Genomic DNA, 18948 nt, shown 5'->3' with positions numbered 1-18948 from the left:
GGATGCGGGCCCCCGGGAAGCAGCAGACTTCCCGGGCTAAGGGGTCGGGGCGGCAGATTGCCCCTCAGTGCGCCACAGGATGGAGTCTCCCACAACAAACACCTTTCGCTTTGTCTTGGGGAGAGCGGGGCCAGTAGCTGCGGTTGAGCCTGGGTTGCCTGCGGGAGGTTACCTGTTGCTAAGCTCCGGCAAGGGGGGGGCCTTGGTGCAGTGGGCCTTGGGGCCCTTGACCACCTTGGTCCATGCCCCTGACTGGGCAGAGCGGGAGGTCTGGGGAGGTAAAGGGGACAGTGTTGACACAGGAGCCACGTGGGCATGAGCTGGCTGTGACCCTTCGACTGGACGTTAGAAGAAGCTTCCTAGTCATCCAAGGAAGGATGCTGTGGAAAGCCCTTCCAGCAGGTTGCTTGTTCCCACTCCTCCTCATTTAGTTTTAAAACAGCATAAGCAGGCCATGGGTGGGCTTACAGCATGGGCTTCTACAATAGCAGGGCACGGCTTCAGTGACCCAGGGTTCATCTCCCTGCTGTGTCCTAATGACAGGGGCGAGGAGCTCGGTCTACGCAGTCGTCTGAGAGAAGCTGGAGGTGACTTGCCTGTAGCCCAGCACTGCCTGTGTGGGGCACGGATGTTGGCAGAGAGGACTCCTTGGATTCTCTGCCAGTGCTGGAAGCTAAAGGGACAAACAACTGCAAAATAAGGCACAACCCTACAGTTCCTGCTGCTGCCCTTTTGCCAGTTGGGGGTATGAAGCAGAAACTGGAGAAGAGAGTGGGGATCCCACAAACCCCAGTGGCCTGGAGGCAAGATGGAGGAAGATGGCACTGGTGGCAGCAGCAGGAGGCAGTGATAGCTGGGGGAACGATGCCCAGACCCATAGGGGAAGGTGCAGGGAGCCACAGTTATAAGGGTGGCAGGAGCCCACGGGCTGCCAATTAAGCACTTGTGGGCCACCCAGTCTGAGTTCCTGTAGGGGCTCATTCAGGGGAGCCTCATGGCCAGCGCTGTGCAGATGACCACCAAGCTCTGCTCTCGTTTTACAGTCTGTGAACACTGCTGTGCCTTCCCGCAGATCGGCCCCTGGCCCACTCTGTTGTCCAGCAATGGTCAGCTTCTGAGGGTGGAAATTTGGTTGCCCATTTTTCTTCTTCTCTGAGATCTCTCCCTCTCAGGGTGTTTAGTGGCCTGAAATCTTGCTATCAAGGCTCAGCAAGGAGCCATGCGACAGCTTTCATGTGGCGTTTTCTGTATCTTGTCTCAGGCACTGCTAATTATAACATGAAGCAAAACCCAGGAGAGTGCTGACCCCACAGGAAAGGAAGCTTCTAGCTATGAGTTTGGAGCATGCACAAGAACAAATGAGTGCAAACTGGCTGTGAACCAATTTAGGCAGAAAATTACTTAATCAGGGGAGCAGTGAGATTCTGCAGCAGCCTCCCACCAGGAGGACGGGGACGAGAAAACTAATGGCGCGTAAGCTGGTTATGAAAGGGATGCTTGGGTGTGGGCACCTGCAAGGCTGAGCCCTGGACACAGTGACCCAGGTCCCGCTCAGTCCCATGTTTCTGTTCTTTGTTGTATACAACTGCCCTGGCAACCAAATTGAGTGATGATGAGCCTTAAAATTATAGGGAAACTGGGCTGGCAGGGAGCTGTGGGGTCGTATCCAGTCCCAGCCCTGCCTGAGGCAGGATCAGCCCTGTCCAAACCAGCCCAGACAAATCCTATGAGCAACCGTAGAGCCACACAACACAGTCACCCCTGACACAGCCCCAGGCTTTGCACCTACACCTGCCCCTGGGATACAGGGGGGCCGCAGGTGCCAATGTCTTACTGGTGCCACAGGGGTTGTGAGCACTGCAGAGAGCCCAGGCCCAGGCCATGCCCCTGCTGCAGAGGAAGGCAAAATCCCACCAGTTCAGACCAGTCTAAGCAGGGGGAATCCCTTCCTGATGGCACTGCAGCATGGGGCTGACTTTGAGTGTGGGGGCAAGGCACTCCAGCCAGGACCCTGCAGTGTTGGTGCCAGCAGGAGCATTGACACAGCCCAGCCCTGTCCCCAGCCTGGACTGCAGCCAGCACCTAGTGCCTCTGGGGGAGGATTAAAACCCCCCTGATACATGGAGCAGAAACGAAAGAGGACAGCCAAGTGTTTCCCTATAGCAGAGCACAGGCATTGCTCCGCCTAGGTCATCCCTCACTAGTGACTGTCCAGCCTCTGCTCGAACACCTCCAGGGATGGAGAGCCCGCCTTCCCTGGCATCTTCTCCACTTCCTCACAGTTCTAACAGTGAATAAATATTTCCTCACATCCACTCAAGCTAAGGGTGCTGCGGGTCCCCGGCACTGCTGGAACAGTGGAGATGGGAGAGCACTGGCAGCTCTCATGTCAGCAGCTATCTTCTGAATTTGATCCAGGCTGCAGGGAGGCTGCAGCTGCCTGAGTGAGTCGGGAGGAAGAATTTGACTCTCTCTCTTTTCCGTTCTCAGTGAGACCATCTGCAACTTCGTCATCTGCAATGACCCCTCTCTGCGCGGCCAGCCCATCATCTTCAACCCTGACTTCTTTGTGGAGAAGCTGCGGCATGAGAAACCCGAAGTCTTCACAGAGCTCGTGGTCAGCAACATCACCCGGCTCATCGACCTGCCTGGGACAGAGCTGGCCCAGCTGATGGGGGAGGAGGAGCCCAAGCTGCCTGGCGGGACCAGCACAGCCTCGGGATTCTTTCGGTCCCTCATGTCTCTGAAGCGGAAAGGTGAGCAGTGTCCAGAGCCAGCAACCCAGCTCTGCCAGTTGATGTGGGCCTTGGAAGTTAGTTGTACCATGCACCAAACTCCCACTCTGAGCCCGTCCTTGAGAGGCAGGCAATTTGCCCATGGTCTTTGCTGCACCCACCAGTTGTGCCCTTGTACATGGTGTGAGCCCTTGGAGAGCTGGCCAGAGGTTGGCTCAGTGCCTAATGCTGGGGCTGTTACCAGCAGCTGGGCTGCTAGCCTGAGCGACAAGGCAAAACCAGGAGGGCAGCTCATTAGAAGTGGCTGAATGCAAGGTAACCTGCTTCCTTTGACGTGCATTTGGCACCCAGAGTTGCCACAGGGAGACCTTTGCATTTGCTCTCCTTGTTTCCCAGAGGTCACTCTTATTATTAGGTTGCAGTAGCTCCCCCAGCTCTAGTCAGTCTTGGGTCCCAGTGGTTTCAGTGTAAGCAGACGCTGCTCTGGTGAGCTCAGACTGCGCAACCCAGCTCCATCTGCTTCGGGATGGGTATATCGGACCTGGGCAGGCCCACCCCATCAGACACTGAAGTCTTGTGTCAGTAATTCAGGTGTCCGGTCTTTCTTCTGCCTCTCGTGGCCCTGAGTTTCTGTCTGCAACTTGCAGAGTTCTCCTTAGTTTAGAGCCTGTCCCTATTAAGCACAGGGCAATGCTAAAGGTGGCAAGAGTAGACACAGAAGGACCATTGGTGTTGGAAAGAAGTAATGCTCAGGCTCCGTCCTTCTCATCTCCATAGCCAACACTTGGCACCACCCTCTGCCCTCTGCACAGACCTCGGCTCAACTCTCAAGAGTAACATCTGTACTGGTCGGGATCCCGGGTGCAGGTAAGCTGCCCCAGCCTGCGCTCACATTGGGCCATCCCTGGTTACAGGGGGTTGGTGGCACACCTGCCTGCAAAGGGAGCACAGTCCAACCTCTGGGGCTGTTCCATTTGTTTCCTCCTGCCTTCACGTCCTGGCCCAGCAAGAGCAGAGCCTGAGCTGCTTCTGCTCTCCCAGCTCCCTTTAAGATTCACTGGACTGAAAGGGGGGAAGCAGAGTCGCTCTGCAGCGGCCTCTTCTGTTTCAGGACTCCGGGCTCTGCCTTGGACACCTTGTCCTCCCAGTGCTCTACCTCCTTTCCCCGTGAGCTGGTGCCCACAGCCCAGCCCTGGCACTATGCTGTGAAGGACTCTCCACAAATGAGTCTGTTCAGATCTCCCTTTCCCCTTCACCAGAAATGCCTAGGTGCCTCTGGAAGTCTTGCTATCTCCTCACCCAGCAGGGCAGAAACAATTTAACTGTCTGTGCGGCCCCCAGTACTTACCTGCCTTTGGCCAGCACTTCCCCCTTTAGCCCAACTGTCTGCTGGCAAGGCGGAGCTGTGGCCTGTTTCCTTCAAGTGTTGCCTGCTGTGGCTGCTTGCTTCTCTTTAATCTCTCCTGGTCTCGGAAGGCAGGGAGTTACCCGTCTGTCTTAGCTTTACAGGGACTGCTTTGCCTAAAGTTTTTACGTGGGCTTACCCAGGGTGTACCACTAGTACCAGGCCCTAAAGCACCACCCATGCAAGTCTGGCAGCTCCTCTACCCTCCTGGTTCAACTTATCTCAGTGCAGCTTGCACAGAGGTCTACATGTAGGCCAGGTCCTTGTGCTACATGCCAAAGGCTGGCCCCATCTGTCCCCAGCTGTCTGTACAACTCTTCTTTCCCTGTGCCTCGAGAAATACGACGTGCCCTTCCAACCTGGTACATAATACAGATAGTGGGGAAACCAAATCAGGCAGAATTTTTCATAAAGATAATGCAGAAATCTCCACATTCTCCAAACGGCCTTTCGAGAAGGCTTATTGAGGTTTCCTCATCTCTGTTGATTTTGGATTTTTTGAAGTGTATTGATTGTACTGTTCTGGAACTCCATTTTAATAGCTTTCAAAATGAGTGTCTCCAGCTAGCAGTGCAGGCTCCTCAAAAAACATCCCTGGGACCTCATGCTTCTCAACGTGGCCTCTGAATCCTTCCATGGTGGCGTGGCCATAGTACTGTGACACTGGCAGATGTTTCAGAGCCTGCTGGCTGCATGCCAGGGCTGGGGGGATGTCTCTGCTGACTCCAATATCCTTTCTCTGTCCTGGAGACACTTTTCTGTGACACTCCCTGGACAGACTGTGCCTGCCAGCCAGGAGAAACCAATGTGGCCTGCTCCACACATCCTCATTCTAGACCTGGAGCAGCTGCTTTCCGGTCCATGAACCAGGCAGACCTGGTACTGCTGGGATCTGATTGCTCGCCTCGCCTGAAACTGCCTTCCACATTTTCAAACCAGACAGCAGCCCCCTGGCCCCTGCCTGAGCCCTGCCATCTCTGGAGGCCGCTTCTTTTCACGCCTCTTGTTACCACTACTTACCCTTTCCCCTCTACCTGATCTTTAGAGGTGAGCCTGAGCATTAAAGATGGTTCAGCATCTGGTCACAGGGACAGTGACGTCAGTCCCATCTGATCAACAGCCGTCCAGCTCAGTGCAAAGCTTTCTCTGTGGTCTGCAGTGGTGGAGCTGGGAGGGCAAATAATGATTCTTCAAAACTCTGCAAACTCGAGGCGGCACTTCCCAGCTCTGCCTCATCTGGAAGCAGACGCACACTGTCATGAGAAGGTCTTACCATTGTGCAGGACGGTTCTGCCTCTGGGTTTACCTGTAACAGAGCATTTTCAAGACTGCTGCAGCTCGGTGCCTGTTTCCAGGTGCTTTCAAAGTCTTCTGAGAATCGAGTGTTCATCTGGATTTTAACTTCTTGTCTGGAGAACAGGTCCAGCCCTCCAAACTGTGTAATCCTCCGTCCTGAGCATACCCCCAGGTGTCTGCTCAGCCTTTTTCTGGCTGCCAAAGGCTCCAAACTTGTTGGCTCATATCCAAGCCTCTTCCCTTAAGGACAGCTTGCTGTTGCAAACCATTCCTCCCTTCGGACACCGTTCCTTCCTACGGAACTGGGAGTTTTTTGCTTGTACCTGATCCAAGAGAGGCCTTACACGTCTTGACCAGCAGGAAGTGGGAATTCCTGGGGGCTGATGACGTATCCCAAAGTTCTCAGGAGGCAGCACAGTAAATGACACAATGTCTGATAGCCCTTCCATTGGCCTGCTTGCCAAAAGGTTTGTTCCAACGCCAGCCCCGTGGCCTCGTCAGCCTTAGAGGCTGGGCTTTCCTTCAGGAGAGTGGTGAGGGCAGCTGGTCTCCTGTGGCTGCCTAACCTAGGCCCAGTGGAATGGACCACAGGCCCAGGCAGTCCGGGTGGCAGTGTTTGTGTTTGTGCTCCTCTCCTTGACAGCAACACTCCCACCCTGGAGCCTCTGTAGGCAGGAAGGTTTCTGCACTGGCTTAGCAAGCTAGTTTCACTTGAATGAGCCCCTTGTCTGGTCCTGTTCTCCTGTCCGTCTGGCCTGCCCCTTTCAGCTTGTTTTCATGCCTTGTTGCTTCAGGAATTGTGCGCCTGAATTGTTGGCCAGTGGCTGGGAATCTTCCACCTGCCGAGAGGACAGTCCACCCGTGGTTGTGGGTGAGGTGCCCCCCACCATGAGACAGCTTGCCTCCATGCTTCCCGCTCTTCCTGTGTCTTGTCCGGCCATCTGGCACCGCACTTCTGCTCACGCAGGTCAGGGGGAGGCAGGAGCTGATTCCACTAGTCTGGCCTCCTCGAGCAGGGTCTGCAAATGTGAGCCAACAGGCATTCCCCAGCCAGGCTGCAGCTGGCTTCACCTGTAGCACTCACTCTCCTCTCCTGACCACATCTCTCTTGTTCTTTCTTCTGCCTGGGCAGTGCCCAGCTATCACTGTGCACCAAGCAGGCATCTCCCTTCCCACCACCTCCGTGGTCTGTGTGAGATCAGCCTCACTGGGCACAAGTCTCTCTCAAGCCAAAACACAGCATTGAATCTTGCAGTGTGGGCTCGACTGAACTGTTCCCTTAACTGCGTCTCCAGCCTGCATGGCAGCGTCAGGTCGCAGGGCTGCAGCTGAGTTCAGGGCTGGGTCCAGCATGTTTGTGTGGTTCATCTACACAGCTGGTAAGATTAATAAGCCACAACCAGAGCTTCCCAAGTCCCTGCTTCCATGCAGTGCATCCACCTGAGAGAGCTTGGAACAGGTAGTGGGAGTGCTGGGGGTGACTTTCCCCCCTTAGCCGCTCCTGGCAGACCTGGCTTTGCAGGGCTGGAGCATTGGCTCCAACGTGGCTGTTCTCACATGCATCTCCCACAACATTATCGCAGGCAAACTAAGGGAGTACAGGTTGGATGAATAGACTGTATGGGGGATAGAAAACTGGCTACAGCATTGGGCTCAGAGAGTAGTGATCTGTGGCTCAATGTCTAGTTGGCAATCAGTATCCAATGGATGCCCTGGGGGTTCCTCCTGGGGATGGTTTTGTTCCGTGCCTTCATCAGCAACCTGGAAGGTGGGATGCAGTGCACTCTCAGCAAGTTTGCTGATGACACCAAGCTGGGAGGAGGAGTAATGCTGGGGGGTTGGGCTAGGATTCAGAGTAAACTAGACAAATTGGAGGATTACACCAAAAGAAATCTCATGGGGTTCAACAAGGACAAGTAGAAAGTCTTGCACTTAAGATGGAACAATCCCATGGAGGCTGGGGGTGACTGGATGGGCAGAAAAGAACCTGGGAGGACAGGGGACAAGAACTGAATAGGAGCCAGCAGTGCGCCCTCGGTGCCAAGAAGGCTACCAGCATCCTGGGCTGCATTGGTAGGAGCGTTGCCAGAAGATCGAGAGCAGTGATTCTTCCCCTCAATTCAACATTGGGAAGGCCAAATCTGGAGTCCTGTGTCCAGTTTTGGGTCTCCCAGTACAGAAAGGATGTGGACACACTGGAGAGAGTCCAGCAGAGGGCAACGAAAATGGTTGTGGGGCTGCGGGTACAGGACTGGTGAGAAGCTGAAGGAACTAGGCTTATTTAGTCTGGAGAAGAGAAGACCAAGCGGGGATTTAACAGCAGCCTTTAACTCCCTGCAGAGGGGTTGTAAAGAGGATGGAGCTGGACTGTTCTCAGTGGTGGTAGATGGCAAAACAAGGAGCAATGGGTTCCAGTTGCAGCAAGGGAACTGGTTAGATATTGAGAAGAATTTTCTCACTAGAAGTGTAGTAAAATACTGGAACAGGCTTCCCAGAGAGGTGGTGCCATCTCCATCACTGGAGGTTTTTAGGGCCTTACCCAACAAAGATGCGGCTGGGATGATCTGGTTGGGGCTGGTCCTGCTTTGAACAGGGGGTTGGACTAGATGCAACCTCCTGAGGTCCCTTCCAGCCCTCATTTTCTATGATCCTATGTGCGCTTCAAAAAATTGTTGAGGATCCATTTGCATGGGCATTGGGTTAAGAGCAGGCCTGCTTCAAGGCTCTGACTGCTGCCTTCACAAGGAGCTGCTGGGGGGTACGTGTCATGTCCTGTCTAAGGGGGGCATTTATGATCTTTAGGCACCGTGTTTTCAGAACCAGAACTGCTTTGTCCCATCCCTGCACTGGAGAGCCTGGTCTTGTCAGGGAAATGTTTCTTGGAGCTGGGTGGGTGGTTTTCAGGCCAGAGGTCTGGTTCTGGGCCATGTGGCTCACTCCCCACACTTGTTTCAGACAAAGGGGTGGTGTTCGGGTCTCCACTGACGGAAGAAGGCATCGCCCAAGTCTCTCAGCTGATTGAGTACCTGCACAAGAGTAAGTGGCTCCACTGTCATGCCTGGCTGCATCCAACAGGTGTGTGCAGTAGAGGGCAACAGCGAACCCTCAGCTTGTCCTCAGCCAGGAGTGCCTGCTGGTGCTGGGGCCCTGGCGCCCCTGGGGGCTCTGATATGGGAGGGACATGAGGCACCAGCTGCAACCTGGGCTTTGCAGGCAGTTCATGGGACATGGGGTTGGCCGCGGGCTGCGGTACGAGGCTGACAGACACTCTCATTTACTCCCTCTGGGCAGACCTACGTGTGGAAGGCTTGTTCCGGGTGCCAGGGAACAGTGTCCGCCAGCAGCTTCTGAAGGACGCCCTGAACAGTGGGATGGACGTGGACTTGGACTCAGGGGAGTTCCACTCCAATGATGTGGCCACGCTGCTGAAGGTGTTCCTGGGTGAGCTGCCGGAGCCTCTGCTCACACGCAAGCACTTCCTTGCCCACCTCAAGATTGCAGGTGAGTGGGCAGCAATGTGCAAAGCAGGGGGACCAGGCTGGCTGGGGGCAGCTAATGCCGAAGGACTCTGCGCAGCCACATTTGTCTCTGGAGGTGGTTTTCTCTGGGGGAGGAATTCAGAGGCAGTCAAGGGCAGGGGAAAAGGGCACTTTCATAGATATCCTAGAGCCGTGGGACTGGGAGGGACCTGCAGGGGTTCATGGACACTCCAGAGAGCCTAGGCCCAGGCCGTGCCCCCATTGCAGAGGAAGGCAAAACCTTGCAGCCCACACCAGTCTGAGCAGGGGAGAAATCCCTTCCTGTCCCAGTGCAATGTGGGGCTGAGCCTGAGCCAGGGGAAAGACCCTGCAGGGTTGGTGCCAGCAGGAACATTGGCACAGCCCAGCCCCATCCCCAGCCTGGGCTGCATCAGCACTCAGCACCTCTCGGGGAAACTTAAAAGCCTCCTGCCACATGGAGCAGAAAGGGGTGTGGAGGCAACTGGCACAGCCCAGAGACCTGGGACACCCCCACAGCAGAGCAACACTGCACGTAGACCATCCCTGACCTGTTTCCCCACATGCTTAGTGACCCTACCAGCAGGAGGGCTGGATTTAGAAAGGCGAGATCTCTTATGCAGAGGAAGGGAACCAGAAAGTGAGAGAGATGGGTGGGAGCGTCTGGAGGTCGCATGTGCTGGGTGGGCTGAAGTGAGCAGTTCCTCGATGCGGGCTATGAAAGCTGGCCCCTACCCCCTTTGCAGACCTGATGCTGTTCGACGAGAAGGGCAACAAGACGGGTGCCCCCGATAAGGAGCGGCAGATTGAGGCGCTGCAGCTGCTCTTCCTCCTCCTGCCTGCGCCCAACCGCAGCCTGCTCAAGCTGCTGCTGGACCTGCTCTACCAGACAGCCAAGAAGCAGGACAAGAACAAGATGTCTGCCCACAACCTGGCCCTCATGTTCGCGCCACACATCCTGTGGCCCCGCAATGTAAGCAGCACTTCGGAAGCCATGCGGCACTGGGCGACTCCAGGTTGCCATGGGAGAAGGCACTGCAGCAGGGTCACCAGAACTGGTTGTGGGCACAGGGTTGGAGGAGCAGGTCACGGCTGCTAGTTAGGACAGGGCAGTTGGCACTGCTGGGGCAGTGGGAGGTGGGGCTGGGGCTCCATGCAGCAGATGTGAGTAGCCATATGCATTGCTTCCTCTCTTTGCACATCTCAGTGGTTTTAAGAAGCACCTGGCTCACAAGGCAGCCTCACTGCAGGGCTCTGTTCAACTCAGGTGCCCTGGCAAGTGAGGGACTATGTCCTGTGCCAGCCTGTACACCTCTACAGTGCTGAGCACCACTCACAGCATCTGCCCCATGTAACACCAGTGGCTGGAGCAGTGAGAGCTCCTGCCTAGAAGCCAAGATGTAGAGCCCCTTCCTCCGCCCTTTGCCTTAACTGTCCTGCCACGGGTCTCCCCTCCCAGGTGACGGCCAACGACCTGCAGGAGAACATCATCAAGCTCAACAATGGTGTCGCCTTCATGATCAAACACTCCCAGAAGCTCTTCAAGGTGCGGGCCCCAGGTCCCTGCTCTCCCTGGTGCTCCTTGCTGCCTACAGTGCGGTCTGTGCACCCTCCTGCGGGAGCCTGCTTTTGCTGCTTCCGTGCAGTGATTGGAGAGGGGTTGCTGGCTCAGACACTGACCCAGCCCAAGCCCAGGACACAGCAGTCTCCCGCCAAGGCTTGGCCTTTCCGCCTTGGCCCTGGGCAAGCACCGTGTGGCCTAACATCACCCTCTGCTGGCCAGCTTGGGATCGGCGCCAGCAGGCTCCGGGATACACCCCCAGTCCCACTTTGTGGGGCATGCTGTCAGGGGCCCCGCAGCTGGGGAGCCTGGGGGGCTGGAAGGAAGGTCGTTCCAGGGACAGCTTCCTGTGGAGCTGTTCCCAGCCGAGCATCAGGAGGTGCTGGATCAGCCAGGGAGGGAGTCATCTGTGACATGAGGGGATGGTGGGTGTAGTAGGTCAGTGAGCAGCTCTGCAGTGCACTTGGGGTCTCCTGGGCCTAGTGCCCTCAGGCAGCGCTTGGCAGACCTGTGTGCCCTGGCCAGGGTGCACCTCCTGCATGAGTGTCCTGCCCCCAGATAGGCCTCGGCAGGTGCCCAGGCGCTTGCATGCAGGAAGGCAGCACAGTGGGGGCTGTTTTGCACTGCTCCCCTTGTGTCTTATGCATCAGCTGGGAGCATGCTACCCAGGGACTCCTGTGGCTGCACTGAGCAGAGAGAATCCCTGTTGAAAGGACTGCTGGGAGCTGCTGGCTCCTGGGAGTGCCTGTGGAGACGTTCACAGTGGGGCCATGGTTCCTCTCTGGAGCCAAGCAAACAAAATGATAGCTTTCCCCTGAACTCATTACCACTTCCTCTCCTGCCCAGGCTCCAGTGTACATCCGGGAGTGCGCCAGGCTGCAGTACCTGAGCTCCAGAGCGCATGCCTCCAAGGTGAGTTCAACAGGCTGCCCTGGAAAGGGTGGGGGTAGGCCAGCTTGCCCCAGCGAGGGTTCGTGAGTGCAGGTGCAGACCTGCCACCAGGCACTGGGGCTCAGCCAGCCCTGCCACAGCATGGGAAAGGGCCCATGGGGAGTGGAAAGCGCTGGAGCAGCTGCAGAGCAAAGTACAAGGCAAGGCAGCAGTGTCCAAGTGCAACGTGGGCAGCAGAGGCACTGCCCTAGATGGGAGCTTCAACCACTCATGGTGGCTCCTGGCCTGACCACACTGGGCCATGTCGCGCAGGCTGCTGCAGCAGTGGGGTGGTATCAAGCCTCTACTGATGGGAGGGAACTGTTCCCATCCCGCTCCAGAAGTGTGGTTGAGACGTTTGAGCCGGCTGAAGGAGCACTGGCTAGGGGAGGGAGGCGAGAGGCAGGGTTGTCCTTCCTCTGCCACCCCTGAGCTTTGCACTGAGCTTTGCAAGCTTATTGGGAGCCCTGCCCTGCTTGTGGGGGTGGCGAGGCCACTGGCCCTTGGGCCTAACGGCAGATGTGGGCTGGTGACAAATTGAGTGGCTCTGGGCAACGTAAGCAAGCGGGAGCCTGTCCTTTCCCTTTTGCCAGGATGACCTGGACTTGCCCACGGCTCCTGCCTCCAAGGAGCTGCAGCCCCTGAAGTCTCCGAAGCGGGGCAGGCCGGAGCCCTCCCCACGGCAGGAGACACAGCAGCGCACAGAGGAGGCGCTCCGGGAGCTCTTCCGCCACGTCCACAACATGCCTGACTCGGCCAAGAAGAAGAAGCTTATCCGGCAGGTAGTGCTGCGGGGTGCCCTAGGCAGTACCCCCACCCCGCTCCTCTGCTCTGTGTATTGTCCTGGGCTGGGGACCTCTAGATACCGAGTGCACTGGGGATGGCAGGGCTCTCTTGGGATCTGGGATGGGGGGAAGCTGGAGCTGAGCAGGGCACTAGCAGGACTCTGTTAACATGATCTTGGTTTCCTCCTAGTTCCACAAACTCCCTGGGGCCATCACTCCTGGGGCCGACGTGCCCACACCCCCAGTGCAGCGGCGCACCCGGTCCCGATCCTTCAGTGGCCTCATCAAGGTATGTGGTGGGAGTGCTCAGTCGCTGCTGTCTGGGAAGGGGAAGCACGCTTCAGCTCTGCACAGCTGCCTGCCCTTTGCAGCCTCTCTGGGCCTGCCTGGAGTAGTCCCCAGGGAGGGCCCTGTCCAGCAAAGATCCTAGCTGAGCCTGGGGTACTCAGAGGAGCAAGCAAACCCTCTATGAAGAGGCTGGGAAACAGATGCCAGCTTCTCAGCCACTGAGCACTTTGACCATGAACCGTTCTGGGTCAGAGAGGACCAGGAGCCCATGATGAGGCCTAGAGAGTTGGACAGGATGAGTCTGCTTACCTGGGAGGAGACGACTGAGGCTCCTGCCTTGAGCAGGGGGCTGTACTAGGGCCCTCTCCAGACCCCTTCTAGTCCTGCTGTTCTGAGCCCATGAGACATCTGGGTGCCAGCCTGGCTGAGAGGAGGCAGGCACAGCACACGAAGGCTGATGGCCAGGCCAGCATGGTTGAGCTGACAGACTCCAGTGTCCTGTGATCCCGGCTGTGGAACTCAGTGAGGCTTCAAAGAGGGTGAGGTGCCTCGCTGGGTTGCCAGCCGGCTGTCTGGCCAGCACTATGGGAGAGCAGGGCAGACGCATGGAGCAGAAAAAAGGGAGGGGGTGGGAGCAACCAGCAACGCCCAGAAGCCTGGGCAATCCCCATGGTAGATCATGGGTATCGCCGTGCCGAGATCATCCCCAACCAGTGGCTGCCCGGCCTCTCCTCGAACCCTCCAGTGATGGAGAGTCCCCCTTCCCTGGTGTCTCTCCCATGGCCTCCCTGCTCTGATGGTGAAGAAATGTTTTACAATCTCCAATCTAAATCTGCTTTGCTGCAACCTCAAGCCATTGACCCACGTCCTTCTCTCTCCATGGCAAGGAAGAACAGGGGCCTTCCCTCTTCTCTCTGGCAGCCCTGCAGGGATTTGCAGACTGCTGTCACGTCTTCTCTCAAGTACCTTTTCTGCAAACTGAACATGTCCAGCTCCTTCAGTCTCTCCTCATAGGACTTGCCTTCCAAGCCCTTGATTATCTAGGTCACCAGCCTCTGGACCCTCTCTCACTTCTCCACGTCCTTTTTCATATGTGGAGCCCAGAACTGCGCACACTATCCAGATGCACAGTCCCAGAGGCACAGTCACCTCCCACATCTTGTACCTAATGCTTCTACTGATTTAGCCCAAAACCACAGTCATTTTCTGAGCAGCTGCATCATGGCAGACTTGCATTGCGTCTGTGGACTACCAAGTCTCCTGCTTTTTGTGCCTTTTTCCAGCAACCGCCTGCTGCGGTATTTCCCAGGCTTCTGGGCTGTGCTGGTTGCCCACCCCCGCTTTCTGCTCCATGTGTCAGGAGGGGTTTAAGCTACCCCCAGAGGCACAACCCAGGCTGGAGATGGGGACTGGGCTGTGCCAGTGCCCTCCCTTTCATTGCCAACAACCCTCTCCTTTCCTGACTAGCGGAAGGTGCTGGGGACCCCAGTGATGTTGGAGAGGAAGAGCCGGGATGCCACGCCAGAGCCGGAGCACACCAGCAAGGAGAACATACAGCTGGTGAGTGCTCGCCCCCTCTAAGCACCCACTGGTCAGCCCTGGGCTTCCAGCGTGGCCTGGGCAGGATAGGAGGACGGTGCTGGCTGGATTCTGCCTCAGTTCGGTCCGCATTTGGACCAGAGCCCTGACACCACTGGTCCTGGGCCTCGGGGCTCCCATCTTGCTGCTGCACTTGTTTGGGCATTGTCCTCTGTAGTTTTTCCCCACTCCTTCCCCGGTGACACTAGCCTCGTTCCCTTGTTCTTGCCTTTGAGCTCCTCCCTCTGCGTCTCAGTGCCCTGGATCTCTCCTTCACCCTCTCTGGGCACTCCAGCCTTTCTGAAAGTCTCGTGGGCATATCAGTCTCCAGATCTGTCCTGCCTCTTGCTTCAGCACCAGGCCCAGCTCTAGGCCGAGCTGGGGAGGGGCTGATCTACGCTCTCATGGCCAGGGAAATGGCTCTTCCTCCAGAGTCAAAGCCCTGGGCCAGGCTTGAGTAAGGAAGCAGTTGTTAACAAGGCAGCCTGCCCGCAGGCAGCCTCTGGGGGTGGCCAGGCCCTGCCTCGGTCCGCTCTGCTCTCACCAGTCACTTGCACTGTCCAGTTACAGAAACTGTCTGGATCGCCAGCCACCCACGCAGCTCGAGCAAGGTTGAAATCGTCTGAGGGCAGGAAAGAGGTGAGGACTTCCCCACACTGCTGGCCACCAACCCATGCCCTGGGGCTCGGCTGGAGGGCCAGGAGCCGGGTAGGGGGGGACATGCGACCCCCCACACTGCCCCATGGCTTCCCGTGTCCCAGGCATACTAAAGGCTCCCATCCCTCTGTCCCAGGACTGCTGCAAGCGCCTGCCAGCCCGTGCGCCCTCCAGGGAGTCGTCATCGTCCTGCTGAGCCCCTGGTACCAGCACGGGGCAGCAGGGACATCTGCACTCGCAAGCTGTGAATAGTTCTTGCCACGTCTCAAGCTGGGAGGAGACCTGGCTCTGCTGATCCCTCTAACCCTACTCACCGGCGCTTGGCTTGGGACCGGGGCCTCCTGCAGGCACCCCTGTTTATAGACAGATATGTATCTATCTATCCTCCATTTTAATACGGGACCAACCACTGTAACCAAGGACCTGGCACTGCGCCTGCCCCTGGCACCACAAAGGGCCCAGGGCAGCCCCGCCTGGGAGAGGGAAAAGGCTTTCTGCCGACTGTCTACAGCCCACTGTTGACACGCTCCCATGCCCAGGCTTTCTCTGGAGTGCGCAGGCGGCTGCACCCCTTCTGCCTTCAGCTTTTAACTTGCCCCTCCTGGCTCCTTGCTCTGTCATCAGGAGGGAGCACTCACCCATCCTGGCAGCTGATGTGGCTGCCTTGCCCTTCCAGAACTGACTGGTGCGATCTGTCGGGAGAACAGACGGGCAGCCACCTGCTCCCCCTCACTCTGCACCTCCTGATGAGGTCACACCCAGCGTGGTCTGGGCAGCCTGTGGGGACCTGGGGGGCACGAGGGTCCCCAGGGCTTGGGAAGTGCATCAGTGTCAGATGGGGAAGGAGCAGGTTCCAGAATAAATGTTCCTCTTGTTACCGGTGCTCCCGGCTGCCGTCCCTGCTCTTGGTGGCACCAGAGGGGTGTGGGCCCAGGGAACAGCTGCAGCTGCTGGGCCAGAGCAGGCTCCGATCACTTGTACGGGCCTTGGCTGAGGCTCTGGGCCGTGCAAGGAAGGAGAAGGGGCTGGAAGCAAAGCCTTCTCGACTGCACGGTGCCCTCGCCTGCCACGCCCCGTTTCCACCAGCCCCACTGCCTGCTGCAGGCAGCCCTGGGCCTCTCCCTGCCCACTGCTTCCCTGGTGGAAGCACAGCCACGGTCTCGCCTGCCTGGTGGCAGGGAACAGCCGGTTCAGAGTGATGCTTCCAGGCACTGGGAGCGGGTGGGGGGCCGCCCTCTCCCCCACCCTTGCCCAGGGAGCAGGCAGGCCTGTCAGGAGGGCAGCGAGGCGGTGCCGTACAGGGCATGGCCCAGCTGTTGGTGCCCTGTGCGTGGGGGCAGGGAAGCAGGGTTGTGGGTGGCAGTTTGGAGAGAGGCTGCGTGCCCAGCTCCCCACACGGTACGGAGGCTGGCTGGGCACGCAGCCCGCGAGCCAGCACAGCACAGTGCACCAGTCATGCTGCTCCGGGCTGACAGCTCCTTGCCACCGCCCAGCCAAGCCCCCACTGCAGCTGGCTGCCGCCTCATTAAGCCAAAGAGCTCTGCTAAGCCGATCCCCGGCCAAGTGTCTGTCTGCAGGCGCCCCGGGGCGAGGTCTGCGCACCATGCTGGCGATCCAGAGCTAATCAGCCAGATAAATGCCTTTCAGCCCCATGGCGAGCCTGGCAGCGCTGGAATCCAATTAGTCGTCTGCTGATTGCCAGCGGGAGCCACAGCACCAGGCAGCCTTGCCCCGCACCCAGGGTCGCGCAGGACGATGTTTCGCTGCCTTGGCCTTTGGATTTGGAGAAGTGCCGAAGCCACAGGCAGCGGGCCAGCACTGGTGCTGGGGGCAGACAGGAGTGCAGGCCTGGGGGCCGGGCCAGGCCTGGGCGTGGGGAACCCTCTGGCATCTGGGTTTGCCCGGCTCAGTTCCACCCTGCCCAGCGCCAGCCGGGAGAGCGAGCGGCTGGGAGCCCCGGGCCCCTTCCCAGGCCTCGGCTTCCTGCTGGCTGCCATTCCCCAGGGCCGGGCTGTAGGCCTGGTTTTGTCAGGGCTAGGACTGGATGCGACCCTGCAGCTCCCTGCCAGCCCCACAGCTTTGGGATTTCTCTATGCTTAGGCTGTGGCAGGGCCTGGGCGATGTGTGGGGAGCTGGCAGGGGCAGAGCGGGTCTCCTGTGTCCAGCGAGGCCTGCAACATGTTTCTGATGCCCCGTGGGTGGGCAGGTGCCCCCTACCGTAGTGCCCAGGCTGATCCGCACCTCACGGTGCCCTGCCCTTGCAGGTGCTGGAGCCCTGGGTTGCTTACGACCTTCCCTGGTTTTCTGTCCCTTCCAGCTGTTCCTGGCTTCCCCGTGCAGCTGGTGCAAGGGGAGTGGGGCTGGGGCTGGTTTCTGCAGCTTCTTGCTGGGGGAACTAAAGATCTGACCCAGGGGAGTTTTTTACCATGAAACCTCAGATTTAAAAGGCCCGTCTGGGCTGCGCGGTGCTCCAGCTCTGCAGCAGGGCCCGGTCCTGGGGCTGCTCTGAGCATCTGAGGGCAGAGGACGCAGAGGTGCCCAGCTCAGCCCAGGGAGCCTCCGAGGTACTCGATTCAGTCCCTTCCCCAGTGTGACAGGGGCCTGCCTGGAGCTCCCCCTGGGCTGGGGGGCCTGGGCTGTGTGCCCCCGGCCTGGGCAGAGCGACGGGGAAGACTCAGCTCTGGTCCTGACCCTACAGGAGCTCTGCCTGGGCTGGGCTCTGCAGCTTTCGGGCCTTGGCTTGGGCATCCTGGAAATAAACCCATGTGCCTGTGCCCACGGTGGGGGAGGTGTGTACATGCAAACACACGTGTGCTTGTCGTGTGCAGCTGTCGGGTGTCGAGTCCAGCTCTGCAAAGCCTGGCGGGGGTGTGAAAGCAGAGGACTGCGGCCTGCTGCCAGGGGCGCTGGGGCTGATCTCCGGCTCCATTGTGCTTTGCAGAGGCCCAGCGCGGTGCAGGCGGCAGGGGGAGCCTGCCACCATCCTCAGGCGAAGGGAGGGATGTGGGGGCAGGCATGAGTGCAGCCGGCTGGGGCCTGGCTGATGCAGGTTGGAAATAACAGAAGACGGGCAGGGAGCACGGGAGCATCTCCCACCCGTGCCAGGGCGGAGCAATGCTGCCGGCCTTGCACAGAGCCACCAGGCCCTGGCCAGCCTGGAGCAGGGTCCCATGCAGGCAGCGTCTCGCTGGCCCTTGCTGGGGTCACCCCTTCTAGCAGAGCCGGGAGCAGGCAGACGCTGGGCTTGTGGCTGCAGGGGCCTGGTCAGGCAAGGAGGCGCCTTCCCGGGGGCAGCAGCCACAGCCCATGGTGGCTGCCTGCTCCTGGCTCCTCTCCCCAGGCCCTTGCCCTCAGCCAGGGCCAAGTCTCCTGGCAGTGCTTGGTCCCACCGCTCAGCCACGCACGCACGGGCCTGGCCTCGGGGGCAGGCGGCCGCGAGCAGCTCTGGGCTGAGCTGCTTCCCCATCCTGGGAGCTGGGGCCGTGGGAGGCAGAAAGTCACTGGAGAAGCAGGTGCCTGGGCCAGGGCCCAGCGGGCACGGAATAGGCCGAGCCAAGGGGGGCTCACTCGCAGCCCCTGGGTCCCCCTTGCTGGAGCTCCGGCCCCAGCCTGCCGTGGGTTGCCCAGGCCCGGGGGGCAGTGTGCAGGGGGAATGAAGGGCTGGGGGAGAAGGGAGTGCATCTGCTCCTGGCACGAGCACCAGGCAGTGGCTGGGGGTGCAAATGCCTGTGCCCCGGGGCTGGCAGGGGCCCTGCCTGGAGCCTGGCGCTGCCGGCGAGTGCTGCTGAGTCCTGCGGCCCTGGGCTGCACCGTGGGCGGTACCTGCCCCAGAGCCTGGCCTGCCCCCGCGCACACCACCCCCGTCCTGGCCAAAAGCCCCCGCTCGGCTGGGAACGGCTTCGCGGCCGCCCCCTCCCCGGGCTGGAGCCCACCAGACGATCCAGATGGTCCCGCGATCAGCCGCCTTGGCCCAGCTCCCGGGGTTGTTTTCCCCCGCCAGGCTCCAGGCGGGGCCCCTGCCAGCCCCGGGGCACAGGCATTTGCACCCCCAGCCACTGCCTGGCGCCTGGCCCCGTCCCCCCAGGCGGGAGCCCCTTCTCGGGGGGGCGCTGCGACCGCTCTGGGCCCGGTCGTGGCCTCCGGCGTCCATCAGCACTGGGCCGCCCCCGGGACCCCCTCGCCCCGGCGGGGCCCGGAGGTGCCTCCTGCCGGCGGC

The 18948-nt window shown here is 59.2% G+C and overlaps 1 protein-coding gene across 2 annotated transcripts in view; it reads left to right on the top strand.

The window, feature by feature from the left end:
• The window catches only part of ARHGAP19 (Rho GTPase activating protein 19), a 17769-nt gene extending 2160 nt beyond the window's left edge, over positions 1-15609 (top strand). The window contains exons 2-13 of one of the 2 annotated variants that reach the window (XM_019556267.1): positions 2491-2756; positions 3513-3602; positions 8392-8472; positions 8728-8937; positions 9680-9906; positions 10393-10479; positions 11341-11406; positions 12018-12206; positions 12400-12498; positions 13965-14057; positions 14640-14714; positions 14869-15609. In XM_019556267.1, the coding sequence (XP_019411812.1) occupies positions 2491-2756; positions 3513-3602; positions 8392-8472; positions 8728-8937; positions 9680-9906; positions 10393-10479; positions 11341-11406; positions 12018-12206; positions 12400-12498; positions 13965-14057; positions 14640-14714; positions 14869-14928 (1543 nt within the window). In that variant the 3' untranslated portion in view covers positions 14929-15609. The remainder of the gene's footprint in view (positions 1-2490; positions 2757-3512; positions 3603-8391; positions 8473-8727; positions 8938-9679; positions 9907-10392; positions 10480-11340; positions 11407-12017; positions 12207-12399; positions 12499-13964; positions 14058-14639; positions 14715-14868) is intronic. The other variant, XM_019556268.1, reaches the window with a different exon arrangement.
• Positions 15610-18948: the final 3339 nt, after the last annotated feature.

The sequence above is a fragment of the Crocodylus porosus genome, unplaced genomic scaffold (genome assembly GCF_001723895.1).
Source record: "Crocodylus porosus isolate Cpor-Errol unplaced genomic scaffold, CroPor_comp1, whole genome shotgun sequence".
Classification (NCBI taxonomy): Eukaryota; Metazoa; Chordata; order Crocodylia; family Crocodylidae; genus Crocodylus; species Crocodylus porosus.
Note: the sequence above shows the minus strand (reverse complement) of the source record. Positions and strands in the feature narration are given on the sequence as shown.